Here is a 25126-nt window from a genome sequence, read left to right on the forward strand (position 1 = left end):
CGTGTCCCAGATTCAGTATCTTCACACATTGACACAGCTGGAGACACTAACCAATTTGCATGAAGTAAAATCCTCAGGGATATTGGCACTTTAAATTTACAGGAACCCGTTAGCGTTTAAACATCACGGGTACAGAAGTTACAAGAATTTCCAAGCACTTTACCCGCCACTTGTTCCATGAATGCTTTCAGCACTACATAAAACTAGTAATTAACTGCTGACTAACAAGGGTGGTCAGTTAGACTGGACACACTAGCCAATTTGCATCCCATCCTAAAGGAACCAAAGAACCCAGAGAAAGGCTCACATTATTATTTCCACTCTAGCCTGCCAACACTCCATCATCATGGATTTCTTAGAGATTGACAAATAGCGAAGAAACCCGCTAGATGTACTAAGCTAGTAAGCATCGACTTCTCTAAAAAATTCTGAAGCTAATTACTCTTCATCTGAGAAAAATGATGGGAGATCCACAGTTTTTTCCTTGACTTTCCGCAATATACATGGACCTATACTTGATATAAGGGACAACAACAACAGCCAGCACTGAGTTGATCGGCTGGAACACGTCCCCCGGCCTGCCTCATCGTGGTATTGTGACGCTTCCGGTTCTCAAGTTACCCCTTGATAATATGACTTCTGATTGGCCATGCTTTGCATGGAATAAGGAGCACTGGGAATCACAGGGCTCAACCCAAGATCATCTGAGCGGCTAGAAAATAATTGAAGATCATTCCACTAGAGTGACAAACAGTACACCCCTTCAGGAAGATTTCCAGGGACTGCAAAAGACATGACATGTCTTTCAGGAAAAATTCTCCGAGGAGTCATTTCTGAAGCAGATGAACCCTCGACTGCTGCTGCATGGTTCCGACCATGAAATCTTCCCAAACGATTTACAATAGAAATTCTCTCCAGATCTTGGCACTCCAGTTGCACGTCTAGCATCGAGGCCCTCTTGTTCAAACTGTAACAAGAGGCAAATTGTGTTTCAGCCAAAAAGGAGGCAAATTGTGTTGATAAACAAATCGTGTTTGACTTGAGCTTAATATAGATGTATTAGCACGAAACTAATTTAGGAATCCTCCTAGGATACAGGGCGTGATAGTTATTATTTATCCAAATGCAGGTGGGAACTGGTGTCAATGGCTAACGTGAAAATAAATATCACGACAAATATAGCTGTAGGTGAAAATATAGTCAACACAGGCTTGCATTTATACCAGCACTTTAAATTCACTTCCAACTACAGGTGGAAATGTGGGGAGAAAATTAGAAAGAAAGAAACATAGTTACAATTTCAAAATTATTTATTCAGCCATCCCCAGAGTACACTAGCAAACATATGAAGTGCAAACCTTTTGAGGTGCAAACAATGTCATTAAGCTTCAGCTTTGGGTGCTAAACTAACAAGAACATTCTGGAGGAAAATTGACTTTTTAGCATGAGGTGCTGCAGCATCCTTGGAAATTTCAGTTCAAAGCCAAAAATGTGTAAGGGAAAAAAATTTGTGGTTAGTAGTATCATTTCTGAAGGGCGGGCCTGGTGTAAGCAGTAGAATCTTACCGCCTGTGACCGGAAGGTCCCGGGTTCGAATCGCGGTCTCCTCGCATTGCACAGGCGGGGGTAAGGCTTGCCACTGACACCCTTCCCCAGACCCGCACAGAGCGGGAGCTCTCTGCACTGGGTACGCCCTTTTTTTAGTAGTATCATTTCTGTCTCATTTCCCTTTTCCTTTTGATTTATTATTTTCCAGAATTTTCTATTTCAACTTGAAATGCTATACATGGACATAGAGCCGAGAAGTGCATATACTTCATAATGGTTTGGTGCCAAAACCTAAAGTGGTAGCACAACAGCAGCCTGAACAATAATGGTACTTTATTTCTTCCAAATTTCATTATAAAATTGTTAGGGTACTAGTGTAATCTCCTAGTCTAGGATTTCCCTCTTGCGTCTCTCATTATATATATATATATATATATAGTCTCCAATGGGATCCAATACAATTATCCAATTCAGTCTCTCTTATTTGTAACAAAAATAAATGGTGCTTCAACTTTTCAAGGTCTCAGTCCAAGGTATGCTGGTGCTGCCAGAAATTCCAAGCAGTCAAAGGGATGTATTATAACAGCATTCTTAAACATAAATGCATCAAAGCAGTAATGTTGCGGAGGATAAAGAACCATATACCAATGAAAACCATTACAGCCATTAGCCATCGCATACCTTATAAAGTCATTTTCCATCTTCCGGATTCTTCCAACAAAGACTTCCATGGCCTTTGACACTTTGTCTTCCATTTTCTTAGCACTTGTTTGTTCAGATGGGCTAGTCCATGATAGAGCAAAATCAGGAAAATGAGCATTTGAACAATAAGGTGATCCAGACAAGCATGTCCTTCATGCTTATAAAATAATAAGCAAAAGCACATAACAATAATCATTTTTTTGGGAGACTTACTTATTTTCATCCTCCACAGGAGAGCAAGAGTTATATAATGATGATGATGCCATGCTGCACGCATCCCTTAGTGTCAGCATTGATAGATTGTATGTCGCACTTTCGTAAGCAGACACAGCTTGTGCTCTCAGAATGGTTGCTGGTATAGCAGGGAGAAGTTGCTGAATCAATTGGGTTGTCAAAATTAGCCTCTTCCGCGGTAAATAATTTAAAGGAGAATCGTCTGGAGTTTCTGACTCATCCTGTTCCAGAATTTAGTTCAGCGTCAAGATAAATCTCTTGAAACAATATCGACGAGAACTGAAATAGCAGAATTGTAAAGTTGTACTAACCTTCTCAATTAACCGATTAGCTGCCCAAGCCCAGTCCATCTCAAATGTGCTGTGAATAAAGTAAAAGGTTTTCATGTTTGTAAGCACATCAGAACCATATAAATGAAAACAATTCAATCAAGGAATAAAGATAAAGGAAAGTGACAGGAACTGGTGGTAGAACTTAATAACAACTTAAACATAGAATGTGTCCAAACATTACTGGAACCTGCAGCATGAGTTATAATGTTTACCTGATGCTCCTCAATTTTTGTGGGCTTTCAATTATTTTATGCCAAGAAACAAGTGCGGAGTCCATAGCTTTACGCTTCTTAGGCCTTCTCATCACTGAAGATACTTTTACATTGGAAGGAATCAAAGCTTCCATTCTTGTTGATGGGAGATGATGCCCAGGCCTAACTGATTGGCCAGATTCAACTCTATTTTCAGCAGGGTTATTATTTTCATTGTTCCAAGAAGCTTTCGGAAAATTATATGGCAAAGCCGTGGGCTTCTGCGTGTTGAGCATAGCAACACTCTGACCATTTCTATAGTTTCCGTAATGTCCAAACCAAGAAGGTGCCATTTGAGGGTTTATCCTCGGCCTCTCACTTCTTTCAACAGAATTTGACATTGCACTTGTGCCCATAGGCTGAACTTGATTCTGATTATCATTTTGTGCAGTAACCATACCAGGAGACGGGCGCTCTCCAGAAGGAAGCTGAGAAGGTATATTAGGATTTCCCTCCTCACTCCGTGAAGCAAAACTCAGCATTTTCATGTCTGAATTGAATGACCCTGGGACACCAGGGCTCCCAATGTTATCTGCAGACGATTTGGTTGAGTTATTGGCTACATGAGCAAACCTCTGACCAGACTTCCAGTCAATCTGTGAAGCATCAGGACCAATATCAGGTCTTGTCGTCTTTCCAGCTAAACTACCTGGATCAATATCCGTATGCCTCAAGGCTTGCATTTGATGTAGAAGAGAGTAATTTTGCTGCTGAATGTTTGAAGGTGCTGGGCTTCCATGTAAAACAATGCCACCACTATTATTAGCGCTATTGTGGGAAGCATTCATAGCCTGAAAATTAGCTCCTGGGTTCTCCCCATGTTTAGCATCAAGGATGCCTTGCTGACGCAACTGTGCAAAGGATGAAACAGCATTGATGGAATTCCCATCTGAAGAAAGCTTCGGCAAGGATTCGTTTCCTGTTACAGTAGTTCCTGCCAACTCTAGGTTTGCCTTCTGGGAAGATGCTAACCCTGTATCACTATCAGCAGCTTGTTTTGGATCTTGATTCTGTGAGTTCGCTGAACTTGTTGCAATATCTGATGGAGTTGCTGCCCTCTGCCCTTGATCATCTGCCTTCTGAGAGCTCCATAAGTTGGAAGATGCAGCATTATTTGGAAACATCATAGACTGAAGGATGTTGGGTGTAATCTTGTTAACTTGCATACCAGCTAGGCGCTGTGCTGATATGTTTGTCCATACATTCTTGAACACTGTTGCGGAGTTGCTTTGCTGAGGCTGCTGCTGCACCATGGGTGCAGGACCAGATCTAGCATCTGCCACAGGATACTGTTGGCCTGAACTTAATTGGGGGAAACGCGCAATTGGTTGCCCAGTATTTTCTGTTTCTGAACTGTGAAATGGTGAAGATTGAGAGTTTTGATGCTGAGGAGTCAATGACTGGCTAGGGGTGGAAGGTAGCTGTGTGCGGTCATCATCTTGTGCTGAGTGGTCAGATTGCTTGCCATCAGCATTAGTCTGACTAGACCATAAATTACCCGAATTTGATTGGCGTTGGGATGGTGGTGCCAGTCTCAACCCAAATCCTTGCAAAGAAGAATGGTTAAGTTGTTGCTGGGCAGAAACAACGCCAAGGGAATTGTTGGGTATGTCAGCAACCACATTGCTATTTCTTGAGCTATCCACCTTATGAAGAAGCTGAAGCATATGTTGACTACAGAAAACATATATTCATCAGGCTCCTTATGAAAAAATTAGCATGAGATGGCTACAGATGCTGGACGGACTACTTAAGTCAAGAAAGAACTCCCATACAACAGAGCTACTGAAAGAACTCCCATACAACAGAGTTACTGAACACTGCAAAACATCACAGTAGAATACAGAACACGAATATTTGCACATCCAGAAAGATTATGGACTGCTAGTTAGCAAACAGCAAAAGGTAACACACAGAGTGACAAGTATGGCAGACATTTAGGTAAACCTCTCTAGTACTAATGGAAATCAATATAGCCTATGAACAGAAGCAGTTTCATCATGACAGAAAGAATTAAATGCAGCTGTGCAATAAATGAAGCAGGAACTGAAGCCTCACATTACCAACTAGATGTTAAAAATTATTATGGATTGACCTGGTTCGAAGCATTAAATGAAGTAGGGAGTACCTGTTTTGAACTGCTCTATTCTGAGACAGACCAGTATCAGCTCCTCCAAAAGGTAATGCACTGGAGCTGTTAGGGAGACCATGTCGAGATTGAAGTTGTTCCTGTGCCATCATCATTTTCTACAAATAAGGGAATTGCCTCATGAATAAGAATGTCACAAGAATTTGTAATGATACAGAAGAGAATGAACAAAAAAATATCCAGCACAGCAGTCATGGAGATGTAATAGGAGCATACCTCACTTACTGAAGGCATATTATTGGAAACATGGGAGTTTGTGCCAAAATGATGCTGCAGATTATTCCGCATCTGAGGTGGAAACAGGTTATTTGAAACTGGATTGCCTGGGGATGGGCCAATGTTCATCTCAGAGCTCCCCATAGCACGATTCTGCAACATGTAAGATCCCATTGCTTGCTGACTAGACTGACCTAAATTTTCGGATTCCTTCCCAGCAAATACAGAATGCCTTCTGGGAGCAGAATCACTTGTTATGTGTTGTCCATGGTTTAAAATGTGTGTTTGCCTTTCGTTAGGGGTTGCATTTAGATATTCCTGGTTGAAATCACCTGGTCTTTGTTCTGCGCTTTTTCCTGGTGACTCAGAGGTCTCTGGAGCTCTATGTGCCATATTACGGTTCATGCCAATTTGCTCACCACTCCGACTAGTGACCATCTGATAATGATCTTGTGTCATCATTGGCATGCTTGAGCTCATCATGCTAATATTTTTACCATCTGAACTTTCATGAGCAGTGCTTACATCAGACTTCCTCTGCTGAAGTCTCTGGACTGAATTAGCGTTACCTCCAGTTGACTTCCAAGAGTTCTCATTGCTATTAAAGACATTTTGGCTATTGCGCATGTCTTGTCCAAGCGCATTGTTAGCTTTCCAGTCATTTTGGTTATTATTGGACTTGTTGATATTGTGATCAGCTGTATTTTGTTGTGACATCCAAAATCCATGTGCACCAGGTGGCGTAGCATGCACACCAGTTGACTGCAAATTATTTCTGAGCAGTTCAGTCTTTTGATGCGGCCAAATTCCATTTGCTAGGTGCGCTTGTTCTTGCCTTCCATCAGATTGAATTTGTTTTAAGCCCTGCTGAAAGTACCCATTGTTCACTTCAGAAGTTGATTGATGATTGTTAACGGGAGCAGTAGGAGATTCATGAGCCATATGGTCCCTTCGCTCGAATGGAGGCCTTATGGCATGCTGAAAACTGGCAAGATTTGGGTTATTCATTGTTCCATCAGCATAGCTGGACGATGGCGAAGGACGTGCATTTTCTAGGTTTGCACTGCTTAGCCCAGTAAGCTTATTATCATCGCGTCCTGATAAAGTTGAATTGTTAGCCATCACCTGCTCACTTTTATGGAAACTCAAGCCACTCCACTCTTCTTTGGGACTATTTTCACTGGTTGTAGACTGGAGAGCTTCCTGCATAAGGGCACTCCAGCTACCGCTCTGTAGAGATGAGTAGCCACCACCATAATTATCATTGTCCAAAGAATTGCCATTATCATTGTCACCCCTCAACAAAGCTCCCCAGTTGCTATCCTCATCGCTCCCAAATAAGATTTTCTCCTCGGTAGGGTCAAGGCTAGCCCCACGACTTGCTTGCCCTACCTGCATTGCTGATTTCTCTTGCATGCCTGCTTGAAGATCAACTTGGTTTGACCTACCATGAAAATCATGGGTTTGAAAACCATGTTGTAGTTGATTCATTGTAATTGGACTGCCTGCCCTGATATTATCACCTTGACTTTGCATCAGACTGTTATTTAAGAAACCCCCTTTTCCACGAAAATTATGCATCAAACTGGCGGTACCTTGCATATGAAGACCATGTTCATTCATTGAAGAGTTGAATGGTCTGGATGTCTTTTCTGACTGATTTGAACCAACCCTTGCTAATGCACTCTGAGGATCAGCAGGAATCCCTAAAAATTGGGAATACTGGTTTCCAGGCCCTCTGCTGCTAGTAGCATGCATTGGATAAAAAGATTGATCCACTTGGTGGGTAGCTAATCCCATTGGTCTCATAGATTGATTCTGAGCATTCGCCAACATTGAACCATTCATGAAATTGCCCACACCGGGAGTGCCAACAATCTGATCCCAATTTGTGCTACCATTATTCAACATTTGGGAGTTACTCGTCACACTCGGGTCACCACCAGTAAAATTATGTGGCCATGCAGAATTCAGGGCTTCATTGTTGACCATTTCATTTGGCATTGTCGACAATTGATCAGCAGGCAAAGGTTTTGCAGGAGCATGAAACTGTCCAAAAGAGGGCTGCATCCTGGCTCCATGATCAGACTGCTGTAGTTGTTGCTGCCTCTGAAACTCCTGCAACTGCTTGAACATCATCTGCTGCTGCCACATCTGAAAATCACTGTCACCTGCATGCTGTGTGGGGTGAAAATGTGACATTCCTGGAGTGTCCCTAAGGGTCTAATGCCCGTGAAAGAGTGGCCAATTTGCAATTGATAGTTCCCAAACTTTCATATCATATAGAACTATAAGCAGCCTTCACAACTGTTCGCTTCTATGCTGAGGAAGATAAACCCACGACAAACTACGCTACCCAGAAGTTCACCCTGGGCTGGAAAAATAAACTAGCTGCAAGCAATCTGAAATTGTGTCCGTCCTCTATTCCGCCAGAGACTGCAAATGTGGAAGAATCATTGTATCAAACGATTATTGACATATAAGTATGTAACAACCAAAGAAACAAGCCATATCCTAGCTGCATAAAATCATCTCAATTTAGGAGAATCCACAAGACCACAAGCCATACAAACAAGCTACATTAGTATATTAAACAAATTCATGAGCAACAGAGGCATACAAGGTAATGGCAGAACGCAGCACCTAATAGTACAACAGATGTTCCCAAATTTGTGCCAGCACTATGTTATTGATTTATAAAAAGATTAATGCCATAACTTGAAGATAAATAATTGAAGTTTCCAAACCAACAATCAATAGCAAAGTGGATCTCCTCTTGCTTAAAAGTTAGAAGCATAGTTAATAAATGAGACACATTCTTCAATGCAGCTGTGCACAAAAGCCCGCACAGGTCAGACGAGAGCAGTCATAGAAATTCGCAGTGGTAGAACTCCAATTGGAAAAATGAGCTTATGATTTGATATCTAAAAAACCTTGATTGTAACTGATGATGCCAATTAAGCTTAACGTAGGTGGCAACTAGCAAGTGAAGTAAACTAGTGCAACCACAGTGACAAGAAACAAGAGCTTCATACAACTCGTGAGCAAGTACTTGAGTATCCTAGAGCTCCTCATCAATACTAGTGGCCATACTTTGACAGGCACAGGAATGAAGAATTATAAAAGCACAAAAGAAGATATAAAGGGCTTCTCTCACTTCACAAAATGACAGGAAACTGAATTAGCAGCCAATACCCACCTATGACCTCAACAAAAGAATAGAACACTCACACAGCACAATAACTACAGCCGAGTGTTCATAAATGGAAACTAGAAATGACAAGCTCGTTGGACTACACTTGAAAACCAGGTACAGTTCATAACACAGAACACTTGGGGCACAAAATCAAGCAAATACAAGAGAAAGTGTAGTTAAAAAATGTCAACAGTTGAAGAATCATCACTCCATACACCGGTTGAGGCCAAAGATCCAGACTTTTGGCCCCATAAACAAGGGATGCAGCTGCCTAAGACTTTTAAGATGCAGAAGAAACAGAAAGGAAGCAGTTCGAGCACTGCCGCGTCCACTAGACGAGAGACTAAGAGCTCAAAGTTCGAAGGAGCCGTGAAAGCAAGAAGGCCGCTGAAAAAAAAATGGGGGGGAAACAGGAACAAAGCGTGCGGCATCTACAGAGGCATCCCTAAATCCCCACGCTTCTCCCCAGCTAGGAGACGCCCAAATCCCAGCGCACGCGGCAAGGAGCAGCTCAAGCTAAGCAAGCCCAAACGCTCCATGAGCCACTTGTAGCGAGAGCCTGAGCTCGGGTGACCTGAAACCCAAGCTTGAATCCACCAAACCCCAGCCCACCACGCACAAATTACCCACTAAAACCTAAAATTTAGCATCCCGACGAGCACCGACGACCAAAACGCCGCGAGATCGAGCAGCACTGAGCTCCCAATCTCCCCACCCGCACAGATCCCCCGGAGAAAAAGCCCGCACCATTATCCCCCTAAAAAAATCCCCGAACCCGATCACGTCACGGACCCTCAGCGCGAGGCCCCGCCCGCCCGATTCACCACCCTGCAGACGCGCACCCGGGGAGAGACCCCGCGAATTCCGGCCTGATTCGGGCGAGACCTACCTCGATCAGCGCGGCTCGGCGCGACGGCGTCTGGATCGGGATCGGCGGCGCGGCGCGACCCGGGCCCTCCCGCGGCCTCCCGCGGCGGTGCGAGGGCTAGGGTTAGGGTTTCCCGCGGCGGAATGGCGAGGGTCTCGAGCTCCACAGCGCGAGCGAGCCAGGAGAGAGAGAGAGAGGGCGCAGGCGAGGCGAGCGAGCGAGCCAGGAGAGAGAGCGCTACACAGCTGTAGCTCGTGGAGAGGGGGTGCAAGATAAAGCGTGGCGTACTGGCCCTGCGAAGGTTTCAACGAAGGCGCGTCCGGTCCGGCTCGCCCGATGGCCCGGTTCGGCCTGGACCGGAAGCGGGTGATCCCGGCCGTCCATCTGCGGTCGGCGCAGGGGCGTGGGCTGTCGGATCGAGAGCGCGGGTGACGGCTCGGGGCTGACGGCGTTAGGGGAGGAAAGGGACCGGGTGGATGTGGGTGGTGGGGGTAGGAAAGAGAGGAGTGAAAGAGCCATCGGGATGGGAGCCCGCCAGTAAAGTGGCGAGTAAATGAGGGGATGGTTGGTTTTAACTTTTAAAGAGGGAGGTTGTTTGATGGTGCTGAGCGTGTAGTAAAACATTAATTTTTACTTCACCCCGTGTATATACAGATATTTGGCAAAGACATAGGACTTGTTTGGTTGATGATTTGTCTAAGTTGTCTGGCCCAAGCATCACTCCATAGAGTTGGATTTTTCATGTCGGGTTCAGGCCAGGCTCAGGATCCCAACCAAACACGCCCATACTCCTGGTAAAGAAAAGATTTGGTGTGTGGGCATGATGAACTCTAGATATATACACATGGTTTAACCATAAATTATATATTTATATTATTACATATAGGCATATCATTTTTTGTTTATTTGAAAAATCATGAAAGTATAGTTCAAGATAAACTTTCGTGTTTCTAAACTATATATTTTTTGTGATTTATTGATCATAAAAAAGATTTAGAATTTCGATTGCACCTTAAAGGTCTAGAGAAAGTATGCAAATGAATTGTAGAACATTTTTTTGTTACTCCCTCCTATTACAAAAGTATTTTATTTTAGGTTTTCTAGTGGTCAGCTCCTTTTAACAATGACTATGGATACATAACGAAATACACAGATTGGCGGTATAGGACAGACTCTGCTACTTTGCTAGATTCATAAAAATGCTTTAAAAATATTTATGTCATTTTTATTTGAAATGACATTTTATCATAGAAATTACTAGTATAAATATAGGTGCTTTGTGGTCTATTGATCCCTAAACATCATGTGGTCGAATGGAATAATTTGCTATAAATCCAAGCACCTATGCTGATTCGGGAGTCAATGAAATTGGGTTGGCAGAAACCACCACAAGGGATCAATGAAAACAAATAGTTAGGTTGCCTCGCATACGTCCAGTACTCACTCCATTCCAATAGTTCGTCTATGACCTTGGGAGAATACGTCTCACCATGTTTGTCCATTGGAGAACATCGTGAATGTATCTATTGCAATGTTTCTATTCTATACCTCCAATCAAGTTCTCTGAAAGAAGAGAAGCTGTTAAATCGTACAATCTTTATACCCTGACTACACTCAATGATTATTAGTACTGATCTTTTGTCCGCAAGCAAAACATGCAAGTACATTTAGGGGGGACAATTAATGTCCTTGAATTGGTGTGTACTATAAAAAGAAACCTAAAGTGATCCTAAGAACTACAACAACTTACATCAATATATATTTGTATGTGTAGTAACTATATGAAGTAGGGAATCATAACGACATTACGACTTCTATCATGTAGTAGAAAAACGTGCACATACACATGGGTATAAATGGACAGAAGACTCCACAATTGAGATATGGAGTAGATGCCTTCTCGTGGTTACTACACCATGAATATGGCACATGAAGTATCTTTGTTCCCAAACACTAAGAATGTACATCAAAATGTCACTGTATCTTTATAGTACTGTACTAGCTAGGGTAATATAGGACCTAGTAAGTTTTTTCCCCTTGCATACATTAGAATCTAGCTAGCAAAATGCCTTAAGTAGACCCCCTTCCATTATATAACACACCAAAGCGGTAGGCGAGCTTCTGCTGAGTGACTCGCAGTCACTAAAAATAAGCCGGCCGGTAAACCGTTTACTCAGTTGGTTACTCACATCTGGGAGCACATACTCCAAATGATTGAAAGGTCAAACGGACCTAGAGTACCTCTCGCTCTCCTGTCTTATTATCCAAAGTGAAAAGGTGAAAACAAAAGCTGGTCTTGACCTAGAGTAGCCGTATGCAATCTGTCAAAGAAGGAAGCAGCCAGCCAATGGGAGAGGAGAGTGTATTATCATACTCCACGACCACATTCTGTCTGCTGTTCGGCGGTTGCTGCTGCCCCCACTGCTAAAGTACAACGCTTTTTCCATCTCGTCATCAAATCTCACACGGTCACATGACCTTGGAACTTGGGGAGCTTGTAGTAGGCCTGTACTGGCCTGGGCTGGCCTGTGTACCGACTCGGAACATTCCCTGGACGCCAGTCCAGGGCCATGCCGTGCAAAGCATCTGCACCTGTGTCAGTCACGCCTAATTTCTCCCCTAAAGTTTACTCTATATCCCATCATATGCATAGAGTATTAAATATAGATTAAAAAATAACTAATTACAGAGTTTGCGACTAATTTGTGAGATGAATCTTTTAAGCCTAAGTAGACCATGATTTGACAATATGGTGCTAAAGTAATACATGTGCTAATGACGAATTTATTAGGTTTAATAAATTTGTCTCGCGGATTACTAACGGATTTTATAATTTATTTTTTTATTAGTATCCGAATACTCATATGCCCACGTGACACCCAAAATTTTACATGCTGGATTTAAACAAAACCTAACGGTTACTACCAGCAGCTGGTGATGCAGTAGTGGCGGCAGCCGGCCGGAAGCAGTACTACTCATAGGTAGGGCACTGCTACGAGACAGGCATGCATGCATGCCGACGCCAGGATGTGGCAGGCAGGGGGGGCTGTTTCTGTAATTCTGTTGCATCCCCGCAACTGCAGAGCTAATTGCTCCGGCGCCCAAACAAAAGCGGTGGCACGCCACGCGGGTGCACGGGCACGGGACAAACCCGTGCGCGCGCACGCGCTGCGCTGCAGTGCTGCCGCACACCGGCTGCCCGCCGTCTGGCAGATCGGCGTCTGCATGCCGTGCACAGCAGTCAGCATCCAGCGGCGCGTTCCATTTCCCCTGGCCGGCCCAATGGCCGCCCGCGACGCCCTGCCGCCGATCCGTGCGCGTCCGCGTCACACGCCACTTGATCTCCACGGACTCGCTCCAAGAATCCTGGGCAAAGCGACACCTCTGCCTCCTACGCTACGCGTGCCTTTCCGGCTTTCCCATCCCGTGGGGAAAAAAAACATGGGCGACCTCACCCTCACCCAGCAGCCACACATCTGCATGCGTGCGTGTAGTCAAGTGTATTGTATGTACTAGATGCCGGCCGGCCCTTTTCTTTCTGCTTGCCTTTTTCCGTTGCTCGTGCGAGAGCATTAAGGCCTTGTGTTTAATCGGTGTAAAGTTTTGGGGTCACATCAGGTGTCACATGAGGGTATTGCATAGGTTGTTTGGATACTAATAAAAAAATAAATTACAGAATCCATCAGTAATCTGCGAGATGAATTTATTAAGCCTAATTAATTAATCCAGCATTAGCATATGTGTTACTGTAGCACCACATTGTCAAATAATGGACCAATTGGGCTTAAAAGATTTGTCTCGCAAATTAGTCGCAAACTGTGCAATTAGTTATTTTTTAGTCTATATTTAATACTGCATGCATGCGTCAAACATTCGATGGGATAGAGAGTAGACTTTAGGGGAGGAACTAAACAATGCCTAAAAATGCTGACCCGAGAGTGAAGGAGATCTGCAAAGTGTACGGGGATTGATAATCTTGTCACGTCATGTGTCATGGCGCCAGCCGTTCCACCCTTTTTGTTGTACTTTGCGCAAGTGACGAGAGGATCTAGGAGAATAATATCTGCTTATCCATCTATTTCCCGGCCTCTGATTGGAAGGCAAGGGCAGCCATCAGCCAGACAGCCAGCCAGCACACAGCACACCCTTTCCTTTCAAAGTTCACAAGTTGCCTTGCCTCCAAAATCCAAAAAAAAAACCGCGTCTGAGGTTGACTTGAGCCGATCGAGCTGCCTTTTCATCAGAAGCTGGAAAAGCCTGCTGATTTGGACACCAGCAGAAACAGAGATCCTGCCCTCCGCATTGTAGTCCTTGTAGCACCAGTACGCAAGCAAAGGAACACGGGACCTTTCCAGTTTTAAAGCCCCCACCTGGCCGTCATAATTATCAAAGGGATTCTCGCAGCTGCAGCAGCCAACAGCAGCACCCGTGCGTGCGCGAGACCAGACTTGGTTGCGCTTTCCGACGAAGACGACGTGGCCACCAGTTGCTGGGGATCCGGGAACCCTGACGACCCTGCCTGCCTGACCCTGACGGCGACACGGCGACGCAGGCAGGTGGTGCCTGCTGCCCCCCGTGTGTCATCGGCAGGCAGAGGCAGATGTGATCGGCACGCATGACCGCAGAGTCCCACAGCAGACAGCACCTGCAGCGTGCAGGTTGTTCTATTCGAAAACAACATTGAAAAAGGGCCACAAGTGGAGGCCGAGGCGGACAGGCAGCAGGAACATTCCGGTATTGATTACTGCAGGGTACGGCCGCGATTGACCTGCTCTGCTCGTGATGGGGCTCTCCCTGCCTCTACCTGCGTCTGCATGCCGCTGGTCGCCGCGTCGCTCGGCCGGCATCATTCCATTCCATATTCCCCCTCGGACAGAGAGCGGCAGAGAGCGATAGATGCGTCATGCGTGTGCGTGTGGTCGCAACGGTGGCCTTGGTCATACTCATGTGAGGCCGGGGAAAACTATGCCTTGTGGGTGGTGTTTGTTGTTTGTAGCAGCAGGCCAGCAGCGTCACCCTCTCCCAGTCTCCCTCTGTGCCTCGCAGTCTGATTAGTAATCACGGGGAGACAGGCAGATCGTGTAGAGAGAGAAACTGCATTGGCCGGTCAGTGCTAGACTGCTAGCCTCGCCTGACCGGCACCGGCTGACCTGGCCAGATAGAATCGGTTTCGTTACGTACAAATTAATTATCAATGCAGGGCTGACGGACAGGTCGTCTGAACTCTGAAACCAGGATCAGCAGCACTGCTGCTAGTGAGCACATGTTCGTTAGTTTGACTGGTGTCCTGGGTCCGTGAGGGAATATTGTACTCCCTCAGTCCAGAAAAGAATACAATTATGAGATCCGTGTCGATCAAAGTAACTCAAATTTGACTAAGTTTATAGCAAATAATATTAATATTTATGTCTCCAAATAAATTTATTATGAAAATATATTCTATGACTAATCTAATGATACTAATTTTACATCAGGAATGTTAGTATTTTTTATATAATTTTGATCAAAGTTCAAACTAATTGACTTCTCGAGAAACGAGAATTGCATTGTTTTGTTGTCGGAGGGAGTACCGGTATAATAATCCTACAAGTCGTTTTGGAAGTTTTAAAAGGAACAGAGATAACGATCATGCCTATGGAAGCATCTGGTCCACACCCTGGGGCCTGGCCCATCTTTTTTTTAAAAAAATTCGCATCACCCGACCCTTTTATTAATCTTCCACCTAAGTTCCCAATCATTGGAAATGAATATCGGATATGGCATGCTTCTTTGCTTGGGTCCCCAAGTGCTAGTGGAACGAGGCTCTCCTATCCTCTCCTGCATCAAGTGTTCGCTTGGAATTTGTGGCGGCAGCAGCACTGCACCAGTGAGCAGAAGAGGCATTGGCCCAATGGCTCTCCTCTTGCCACTCACCCTAGGAATATGGGCGAGATGGATCATGCCTATGGCAACATCAGAATGACTAGAAAACAACGCAGATATTCCCTCTAAAAAGAAGAGGAAAACCACACAAATATTTGGCCCAAGACTTGGATGTTCATTGGCTATGGAAAAGGACATGATTTTTTTTTTCTCCAGATACATAGAGCATGCTGTATGTTGCAGTGTAAGTATAAGAGCGTATATTGTATATATCTAATAAAATCAGCGGCGTACATTATCCTTTGTTGTGCCATCCAAGACGGTAACAGAAAAGGAGAGGCAAAAGCCTTTCTTTTTCCTCCGAGCAAAATAAAGTATGGCCTCTTCGCTTTATCAGCCGGCTTATCAGCTAAAATCTACAGTATTTCTCTCTCACAACAAATCAGCTTCAGCCGGCTTATCAGCTGACTTTAATACCAGCCGAACAGGCCGGGCTGACAGGCCCAGCCTGGGTATAGGACATAGCGGGCCAAAGCAACTGGACAGTACAGCCAAGCAGCAGTGTGCTTGCCTTTTCCCACACAGGCTACCACTCCCAAGTACCCAGTGCAGAGAGCTCCCGCTCTGTGCGGGGTCTGGGGAAGGGTGTTAGTGGCAAACCTTACCCTCGCCTGTGCAATGCAAGGAGACCGCGACTCGAACCCGGGACCTTCCGGTCACGGACGGTAAGACTCTACCGCTTGCACCAGGCCCGCCCTTCAACATACATCATGTACATGCATGGATTAATCCACAGCTTACTTTCTCTGGGTTTGTAATAATAATAATAATAACCAGAAAATCTACAATCCATAAATGTAATGAAAACCACCAAAAGCAATGTGTTTTCGACAAGCATGTCACCAAGATCTGTAAGGCATGCGAATGAAGCAAATATTGCACATCTACATTATCTCAGAACAAACTTGAAGCTAGGTGAATGATCCGTAACTCTCCCAATATGTTTCCAGGGTGACCATTGGGTAAATAGCATGGGTTTGTACTGGCTTAGATCTGTATGTGCATTTCGAGAGCAGTACTATATTCTAAGAGCATAAGGCAAAGAAAGACACTGGATAGAGAAACCTGATGAATAATGAACTGATATTTCTTTCTTTTCCATTTCTTCTTACTTGATGATTAGCCCAAAAAATGAATCAGAATCTTCAAGACAGTTTAATCTCCATCTCCTCCTTAACAAGCTCAAATATTTCATCAATTCTGATATAATGTAAGAAATCATCATTGCTATCACAACCAAATTCAAGGTGCAAATTCTGTTTATTAACATATAAAATTCAAAAGTTAAAAGATAACAAAATATGGTTTACCTACTCAGCTTGATGTTCATATTAGTATGCCAAGTGGTTAAATAAACCTGTAAAACAGGAAGTTAACAAGATATATAACCTTGTTTGAGAAGCATGACAGCTTTAGCTAGCTAAATTTGATCTAATACAAAGATGATCCTTCTATAAATCATTTGTTTACACATTGACAACTTAGTATTCTATAAGCCTACTAAAAAGAGGATATCAGGAAAGAAACAGTTTGTTATATGACATGCATGTGTCTAGATAAAGTGCAAGATTTCCGAAGGACCATAAGTGAACTTTGCAAACCATAAACAAGAACCTGTAAAACTTCGTGCGAAGGGGTATTGCCAGGCCGCTGACTCCCTAAGATATCCGCACTCCAATTTTCAGGCAGTTGATAGGTATCTCCTGACTGAAGGCCAATACTCTGAAGTTCGTTTGATTCACCATCATATAGCTCATCACCCCAATCTAATGATGTCTGATGTTCTACACCTTCGTTTAAAGTAATCGAGAGAAATCCCAAGAGTAGCAGCCTCTACAGATACAAATGATTTACATTGTCAGGAGACTTCTCCAAAAGAGAAGAAGAACGCACAACCTAAAACACAGATAGACTGAATAAAAAAACTTTTCTGTTATCAGCAAGCATCACCATATAAAGAGGGATGATGTACCTTCAACTTTTGCTCTGAAACAAACATCTCAACAAGCTCCTGGGCAAGACTCTCTGAGGTGATTAAAGAAAACACAATATCTTTTTATCATGTGGACTCGAAATATGTAAACATAATCTGTGCAGTGATCTCAGATATTGATTGGCATTTCTCAAACGTGAGAATATATATATTTAACCAGAAAAGTATAGTACTCTGAGTAGTCTTACTAAATCAAACTCATTTGACCTTTTGAAACTTTTCAAAGGCAATCAGATAGGTTAGGAGATCATTGGCACACCCAACAGACGAAAGATCTTAGTAGTGACTTAATCCACAGAAGCAAGAGATGAGTAACCCACCAAATTCTAATATGGAGAACCATTTGAATACTGGTGCTCCTCCACCATCCCCTGAATCATTCAAATCATCTTGGCGGTCAGAAAACTGCATGATGGAGCAATTTGGAGTCGCTTTGGAAAAACGGCGCATAGAATGGGAAGCTTTAACCAAGTAGGACAGCTGACGGACCTATGAACAGGGTAATGAAGAAAAATATTACTGGAGGAGTTGACATCAAACTACAATGCGCTATGGGACCTGAATTTAAAATAACTGAATCAGCATAGCCTTGCAGTGGTAAATTACCATCTCCTTGTAGGCCGACAGAAGCATGCCACTGTATTGCTCCTAAACCAAGAAAGCAACAAAATCAAAGGATTAGTAGCATAATGGATAACTAAATCACGCTGTGAAGCAAATCTTACACTGAATTGGTGGCCAAGGTGTTACTACCTCTCTACGTGCCAACTTGGAGTTAGCTTTATCACGGATCCCCGGCATGTCCTTGAGCACCCCAAAATCCGTCGCCGGCATGTTCCTGACAGCGAACCCCACACAACTCCATCATCCATGGCCGAAATCTCAAACCCTGAAGTACCCCCACACAAACAGAAAGGAGGCCTACCTGCGGGAGAGGTGGGTGTTGACGAGCGCGGAGGCGTGGGAGCGGCCATCAGCAACGGCGGCCAGCCACTGGTCCTTGGTGGTCCTCAGATGCGACCACTGGTTGCGCACGTTGCGCTGCGCCGCTGACCTCCACAGCCTCAGCGACGACGAGGACGACGGTGATGGGGAAGCGGCCACCGGGTGGGGCGGCCGGGTCGGGGTTGCTGCGGAGGTCTCCATTGATTCGAAGGGTTTTTGCGTTGCTTTGTCTGTTGGCCTGACGCCAGGCTCGACCTCGATTCGGCTGAAGCTCGCCAAGGCAGCAAGGCTCGAGCTCGTCTCGAATAGGCTGGCTTCCTGCAAACAAAATGAAGGAGCAATTAGACTAGAAGCTCTTCTACTGCTGGAATTTGGGATGCAAAGGACGAAATGAAGGTCGCATTGCTGCTGCTGTCGCTGGCTTACTGCTATGGAAGAGGAAGGCGAACCTTTGTTCTGTGAGCTTGCAGGGCGGAGGGCGAGGTGCCGAGGTGTCATGGACTCATGGTACTGTCTTGCAGCGAAGGAGTGGTGAGGGAGAGGCGTGGCGGTCGGCAAAGGAGGGGGTGGTGAGGGAGGGGAGAGGCTGGCAGCCGGCGCCCGGCGGCGGGCGACGGAGAAGCGGATGGATTGGGGCGACGAATTGGAGTCGCCTGGTCGCTTCGTGGGCTTTGTGTCCTGCTGGGCCTTCTTCGGGCGCTGGGGCTGGGCAGCGGCCGGCGACCGGCCGAGGGGCAAGGCCCGAGCGCGCGACTCTGACGCGCGAGCATTTCCCCTGCCCTATTTTCCCTGGCTTCAGTTAGACTCCTTTGTTGGGCTGGTGTCTGATGGACCAATAAACTGAAGAACTGCTCCCTAGTTAATTGGGCCACGACTAGGGCCATGCCCCTAGTTGCCCTAGTGCTGGGCCCTCAAAAAAATGTATCTTATTCTTTTCCTTCATCCACGGTTGACGGTTCAGCCCTTTAAACAAAAGATTTACATACAATATATGAATAAATAGGAAAAACGTACAAATAAAGTGTCCTATCACTTTAAATTCCATAAGATCTTAAATAAAACAAATAAAACTTTAAAATGTCTTTGGAAACAATGAAGAAAGAACACACAAAACAAAACAATAAAGTTGGAGATCTTGTTTGGGTTCCTTCTAGAACATATAAATTTCACAGATATTAGCCCATTAACACACGAGGGCTTAAAACATATGAAATTCCCGCGTCTAAAGGAAACTTTAATTTCCTCCAAAATTCCTTCAGAATTACCTAATCCACAAAATTTTCAAATGAATTGTTGAAAAGCGTTCCCTTGTTTCGAAAGTCCTCATAGAAATTTTACTATAGAAAATGGATCGTTTAAAATTCCTAAGGTTTTTTTTTTCTTCAATTTCAAAAGACACCAAAGAGTAAGGAAAGCTCGTCAGCGAGTGGAGAGGAGAGGAGAGGAGGAGAATATCCTCCGTTTCAAAAATATAAAATATATAAGATGCGGATTAACTAGACATAGTCTCTAAACTTATATACCCCGACATATAATTTCTCTTATGCTATAACCAGCAGCACACGGGAAAAAAACAAAGCAAAACAAAACCAGCAGCACACAGGAAAAAAAAACATTTGCTGAAAACAAAACTATTTGCTGAAAATTACAGTATGCGCATAAAACCAGATTAATCGTTGTCAGCCAAGAAACAAAGTTTTCTGCAACTAAAACAATGAAAAGGCTGTTTCGTGAAAAGAAAAAACTTCCCGTGTCCATTTTAATAGCAGCTCAAAGTTTCTCAATTGACAACTCAACCAGAACTTGCTGGACAGATTATCACAAATAACAGCTCAAGCACTGCCAGTCAAAGGGCATGGATATAATCAAACGAAATAAAGTATTGTGACTGGCAGAAGATTCAGCCACAGCCAAGGCACTCTTCTGCCGCTACTGATGGTAATACCAGTCGCCGAACCAGGTGCTCCCATGAAATCAGCAGCTAGGGCAGTCATTGCTCCAATGCATACCCCCACAAAATTCAGCAGTAGGGGCATATCAGTTCAGTTCCATGGTGTTCGAGAAAAAGAAAATCAGTTCAGTTCCATGGTAGGCTGCAATAATCTTCTACATTCTGCCCATGATGGACTTCACCGTGTCCAAGATCCTGTAATAGTGGTAGAAGAGGGACGACTGCTCGCCCTCCAAGCCATCACGGTGGAATCGATTGCGCCCAGCAAGATTGTTGCAGGGGCTGCCCCCAATCACTAGGTCAAAACCACCAATCCTCCTGATGCATGACTCGAGCCTCTCGGTAGTCAGGCTCTGAACATCGGCGATCTCAATCAAAGTGCCTGTTTGGGTCTGATTCCACCAAGTCCTCAAGACGAACCTGTTCACCTCAGATATCTCCACCGAAACGACTGTCTTCATGCGTATGCCGAGCCTGTAGAGAGCTACCTCTGCTCCTCCAATGCCAGAGAACAAGGAAAGGACATGCATGCCATGTGGAAACATGTCCCGAAGTGCTGAGAGATGGTATGCGACGGTGTCGACATGGAATGAATTGCCCAAAGACTTGAACCTCTCAGTCCTGCCAATCCCCCTGGTGTGGTCTTTAGGGAAACCAAGCAGGAATTCCATCTCATCAGGCTCTAGATGAGCAACCTTGTTCAGACCAACCCATACCAAGTTCGCCGTCCTGCATGTTTCCAAGACATACTTCTGAACACGTCGAGGTGGTGGATCTTTACATTTTGCAAGAGCATGGTGAATCTGTTCTGTCAACTTAGGTTTAGCCATATTGGTCAGGAGGCAGTTGAACTGTTTTCTAGGGTCCCATGAGGGCCACCACTTTTTAGTATGGGGGAAGGCCTCAAATATTGTCTTTGGGGGTAAGGGAAGGAGAGGTGATCTGTTCTCAATTGGCAAGTTATGTATGTAACCTCTTTTCCTAGCAGCAGCACATACGAACCTTGAATCCACAAACTCAGGTTGGATGTCATATAAGAACCGTGATATCGTCGTCCAGACACCCTTTGGAGCAATGGCTACATTCTCATAGTAGAAGAAAGGTGGCCCAATAGCCTTTGAGGATAGAGATCTGTCCACTGATTTTAAGCTCACATTTGGCAGGTTAAACCCAACCATTGGGTTTGGTAGAGGCATCGGCTCATCATGGCTACCATCTAAGGGTTCTCTACTACCTTGTTCTGCATCTTCAGATCTCTTTCTCTTTTCCTTTCTTCCTCCAAAAGAATCATCCTGTAGAATTACAAAACACAGTTCTAGTTTCCGTCCATCCAATTTAAGGAACCAAACATTTTTTTGCTAACCGAAATAGACATATATACTAACACTTACCTCATGGTCAGAGAAATTGCCATAGTAACCATCTTCTGAAGCTTCTGAACTATAGATTAAATCAACCAAAACAGACATAGGTGCATCCTGCCCTTGTAGTTTTAAACCAAAGTAGAAAGAATCAGTGAATTAAGGCATTTGGAGTGTGTCTAACTAGAAAGTTACGGAACAAATTCTGAAGGTAGATGTAACTCAGAAATAAGACAGTACAAGTCTGCAAGAGATATGTCTGCTCACAGGAAACAAAAAATATTTTTATTTGATAGCAAGTGAGTGACTGATACCCTTAGTGCTCTCTCAGACTCAAAAAATTAGTCCTACAACCCCTGACTTTATGCAAACAATAAATCAAGCTTGGCAAAAGGCCACTGGATCAGGTTATCTCACTTGAAGAAAATACATTCAAGTCACTGGTTTAATGCTTAAGCACTTGAGGAAAGTTCTCAGAAGGCTAGAAAAGCTAAATAAAAGAACTCGATAGTCACATTAAACATAGCAGTGCTGTTAGCCAACTGATTGATCTATAAAAGAACATAGGCCACTAATCTGGAACTTAACCTTGAAAACAAAGTTTCTACAAAACTAACTTATTTTGCTGAGGAGTATATATAACTGGGTACTGTAAGCAAAGATGCATAACGAGGTGGGTGAAATAAGGTGATTAAAATGTAAAATACCACACCATTGCCTGTATAAACAACCAAAAGGAACTAATAGCTACTCATGACCAAAAAGACATTTGTAGAGACTTCAATAGAGAGCATACCACATCTGACAATAGCCATTTCTGCTTCATCTTTAGGAAAGCCCATTCTCACTAAGGACTCAATTTTTTCGTCCTTCTGTGACAAGCCTTGTAGGAAATCCTGCATAAAAGCACAGGAAACCATATTAGAAAGCACTGAGATTATACAAATAGATGGAACCGAGGGCTACTATAACTAGGAAATACAAAATTTTAGTACCTAGGTATCAATTTGTTTAATTCAACCGGTTAGCTGCATGCAACTCTAGATACACAAGCCTTTAAAAAACAATTAATAATATCAACACGTCAACAGCCTCAAATTGATGAGCACGGAAGCACATAAAGTACAAACACCATGCTCTTATCTCAAGAACCACATAAGAGAATGATGTCAAGGCGCAATATTTGTTGACTATGTTCAGCCAAAGAGGCCTACATCACTAGGGAGATGACTATGGATGCTCATCCCACTGCAGCCACTCGCAGCAGACTGCATGAAGGCAGTAAAACTGCCACCGCCACTGCCGCCCACACCGGCCACCAAACTCTATCCATATCACAATAGTGATGCCCTTATATTTATAGCACAACCCAAACTCTATCCCTAACCATCAATTACAACTCCAACCTAGTTGTAACCTGCTTGTATACATAATATATTCAATAGAAAAATAGCAAAGTAAAACATTGGATAATACAAGACAAATTCGTTGGTAGATAGAACTATGAATGCCGTTGCAGACTGCACCATACAATTATCATAGGTAAAAACTAAAGTTCAAGATGAAAGAGGCATGGAATCAATACCTGGATTAGCAAGCTTAATAATCATATAGAAATATGAAAGTTTGCCCAAAACAACAGACCCTCAAAATAAGAAGGAAAAAGAAAAACGGGAAATAAAGCACATCCAATTTCTGTTACAGCTATATATCCATGTAGGGACTACCTGTTTCTTTGAAGAAAAAAATAAAGGGGAATGGAAGCGATACATGACCCTACAATTTGGGCCCAAGTAATCTATTTGTGCAGTACCGAAAATGCAGGGCATGGTTACCATGAAACAAGTACAAAACTAATTTACAAGGGATCAGGTAAATTAATTGAATCCTCAAGTACAGTGAAAGTTTCTGTAGTCAAGCTTGAAAGTACCTCATCACCAGAATCATCAGATATATGATCCCTGTCGCTGCTCGTACTAGCATCATGTGCATCCCAAATCGCAAGAACGTCTTTGTCATCACAAATGGTCCGGGGGCCACAAACAGAAGCAGAGGAGTTATCCAATGAAGGGTCATTGCCTATCGCCTGCATTTCACAATATCACTTTTGCGAAATAGAATATATCTTTCTCACCATCCAATAAGAGGATCAAAACGAATGATCAATAAAAGGAGGCAAACTGGTGAGAGTACCTTGTAGGCCAGAAGAAGCTCTAGTAATGACTCTGCACCACCATCTCCTGAAAACAAAATCAGTAGTCAAAATAAGTATGAAAAATTAAAAAACAGTCGCAGCCTAAAAAAACAGGAGGGGAATGAAATCGGTTACTACATACCATTCTCCCTAATGAGACCCATCCCTACGAAGTCCTCCACCAAAGAGGCAGATGGCCCTGCTCCATTGACCTTTCCATCACCATGCTTCCACACAATTCCACAAGCAGATACCACATTTGGGTCATAAGCACAACAAGGTAAATACTAACATGAGACGAACAACAACGAATAATCAATGTAGTGAGTCAGCTACGCGTTCGCGTGGGTACCTATCACTTAGCTGCCTTACCAGCATGGACGGGCCAGGAGCACCTTTTAGCTTGTTCCTCGAGGTCGCAATTGGCGAGACAGCGCCGTCGAGGCTCCTCGCCACCTCGCCTTCACTGTCCCACACGGACTTGTCTCCGTCGTCGCTGCCACCGACCCCGTCCTGTGAGACAAGAGTTCATCACGCTTCAGGTATACCTCAGGTAACAATTGGAACAAAACCAATAGTAATGTGAGTACCCCATCCGAAAGCTAAAACCATATGTAACTCTGATCCGGCACACGGATCTAAAGTTTTTAGTGCCAAGAAACAAAACGCAAATGGAGAGAACAAGAACTACTGCCACGCAGCGACAACCTTGCAAAAATCACAAGTACAAATCTGAAGCCCCATTGAAGACAAAAGATACAATCTTGCTACGCCATTCTCGAAGGAAAGAGAAAAGAGACCTATTTTAAATACAATAGAGAAAGGCAGGAAGCTTACCGCCATTCTGGAAGCTTTACCTCGGCCTGTTGAGAAGGCGGAGGACGGGAGGAGGAGGCCGCGACGGCGACCGACGGCGCAGGGCTTGTCTCCTCGCCTCCGCCGCTAGAAACCTACGGGACACAGTACACTGTTGCTACTCCCCCGCCATAGTAGCCGCCTGTAGGCACGTCGCCGGGCCGCATTGCTCTCGGGCAAGTTTGTCCGTCAGTGAGGCTGTGAGGGGTATTGACTGACTGCTGTGTAGGGAGGGGAGGGACGCGGCGGTCGTATGGAGGAGCCTGGAACAAGTGCACTTACCACGTCTCTTTTTTACTGTTACAATTATAGCACAGGTCTCAATGAGGTGGAAGGAGTGAGAAAAGACGTGCTGCTGGAACGAACGTTGCCCCAGAGGCCGGCCAAATTAACAACAGAGTTATTCTCG

General features: G+C 44.2%; 3 protein-coding genes across 10 annotated transcripts; all 3 read right to left on the minus strand.

The window, feature by feature from the left end:
- Positions 1–54: 54 nt before the first annotated feature.
- LOC136535515 (uncharacterized) lies at positions 55–9767 on the minus strand. Of its 3 annotated transcripts, none has more exons than XM_066527780.1 (8): positions 9518–9766; positions 5433–7868; positions 5196–5314; positions 3029–4741; positions 2796–2844; positions 2464–2705; positions 2230–2331; positions 55–967 (listed from the first exon to the last, which is right to left on the minus strand). In XM_066527780.1, the coding sequence occupies exons 2-8, from the start codon at positions 7632–7634 to the stop codon at positions 739–741; spliced, it is 4656 nt and encodes a 1551-aa protein (XP_066383877.1). In that variant the 5' UTR covers positions 7635–7868; positions 9518–9766; the 3' UTR covers positions 55–738. The 3 variants fall into 3 exon arrangements, with proteins under 3 accessions (XP_066383877.1, XP_066383878.1, XP_066383879.1); XM_066527782.1 differs by lacking the exon at positions 55–967 and adding an exon at positions 991–2092 and having other exon boundaries at positions 9518–9767; XM_066527781.1 differs by having other exon boundaries at positions 5433–9766.
- Positions 9768–15605: 5838 nt separating this feature from the next.
- LOC136535518 (uncharacterized) lies at positions 15606–19186 on the minus strand. Of its 3 annotated transcripts, none has more exons than XM_066527788.1 (9): positions 18783–19186; positions 18337–18674; positions 18165–18249; positions 18018–18059; positions 17732–17816; positions 17391–17443; positions 17033–17251; positions 16729–16775; positions 15606–16618 (listed from the first exon to the last, which is right to left on the minus strand). In XM_066527788.1, the coding sequence occupies exons 1-9, from the start codon at positions 18852–18854 to the stop codon at positions 16564–16566; spliced, it is 996 nt and encodes a 331-aa protein (XP_066383885.1). In that variant the 5' UTR covers positions 18855–19186; the 3' UTR covers positions 15606–16563. The 3 variants fall into 3 exon arrangements, with proteins under 3 accessions (XP_066383885.1, XP_066383884.1, XP_066383886.1); XM_066527787.1 differs by having other exon boundaries at positions 17732–17900; positions 18783–18996; XM_066527789.1 differs by having other exon boundaries at positions 17732–17900; positions 18806–18956.
- Positions 19187–19986: 800 nt separating this feature from the next.
- Positions 19987–24943, minus strand: LOC136535517 (DNA (cytosine-5)-methyltransferase DRM2-like). Of its 4 annotated transcripts, none has more exons than XM_066527783.1 (8): positions 24571–24615; positions 24235–24375; positions 24005–24089; positions 23862–23908; positions 23599–23754; positions 22465–22564; positions 21699–21790; positions 19987–21599 (listed from the first exon to the last, which is right to left on the minus strand). In XM_066527783.1, the coding sequence occupies exons 1-8, from the start codon at positions 24604–24606 to the stop codon at positions 20463–20465; spliced, it is 1794 nt and encodes a 597-aa protein (XP_066383880.1). In that variant the 5' UTR covers positions 24607–24615; the 3' UTR covers positions 19987–20462. The 4 variants fall into 4 exon arrangements, with proteins under 4 accessions (XP_066383880.1, XP_066383881.1, XP_066383882.1 ...); XM_066527784.1 differs by lacking the exon at positions 24571–24615 and adding an exon at positions 24700–24943 and having other exon boundaries at positions 19990–21599; XM_066527785.1 differs by lacking the exon at positions 24571–24615 and adding an exon at positions 24720–24942 and having other exon boundaries at positions 19994–21599.
- Between the last annotated feature and the right edge of the window lie 183 nt (positions 24944–25126).

This window comes from Miscanthus floridulus, chromosome 2 (genome assembly GCF_019320115.1).
Source record: "Miscanthus floridulus cultivar M001 chromosome 2, ASM1932011v1, whole genome shotgun sequence".
Lineage (NCBI taxonomy): Eukaryota > Viridiplantae > Streptophyta > Magnoliopsida > Poales > Poaceae > Miscanthus > Miscanthus floridulus.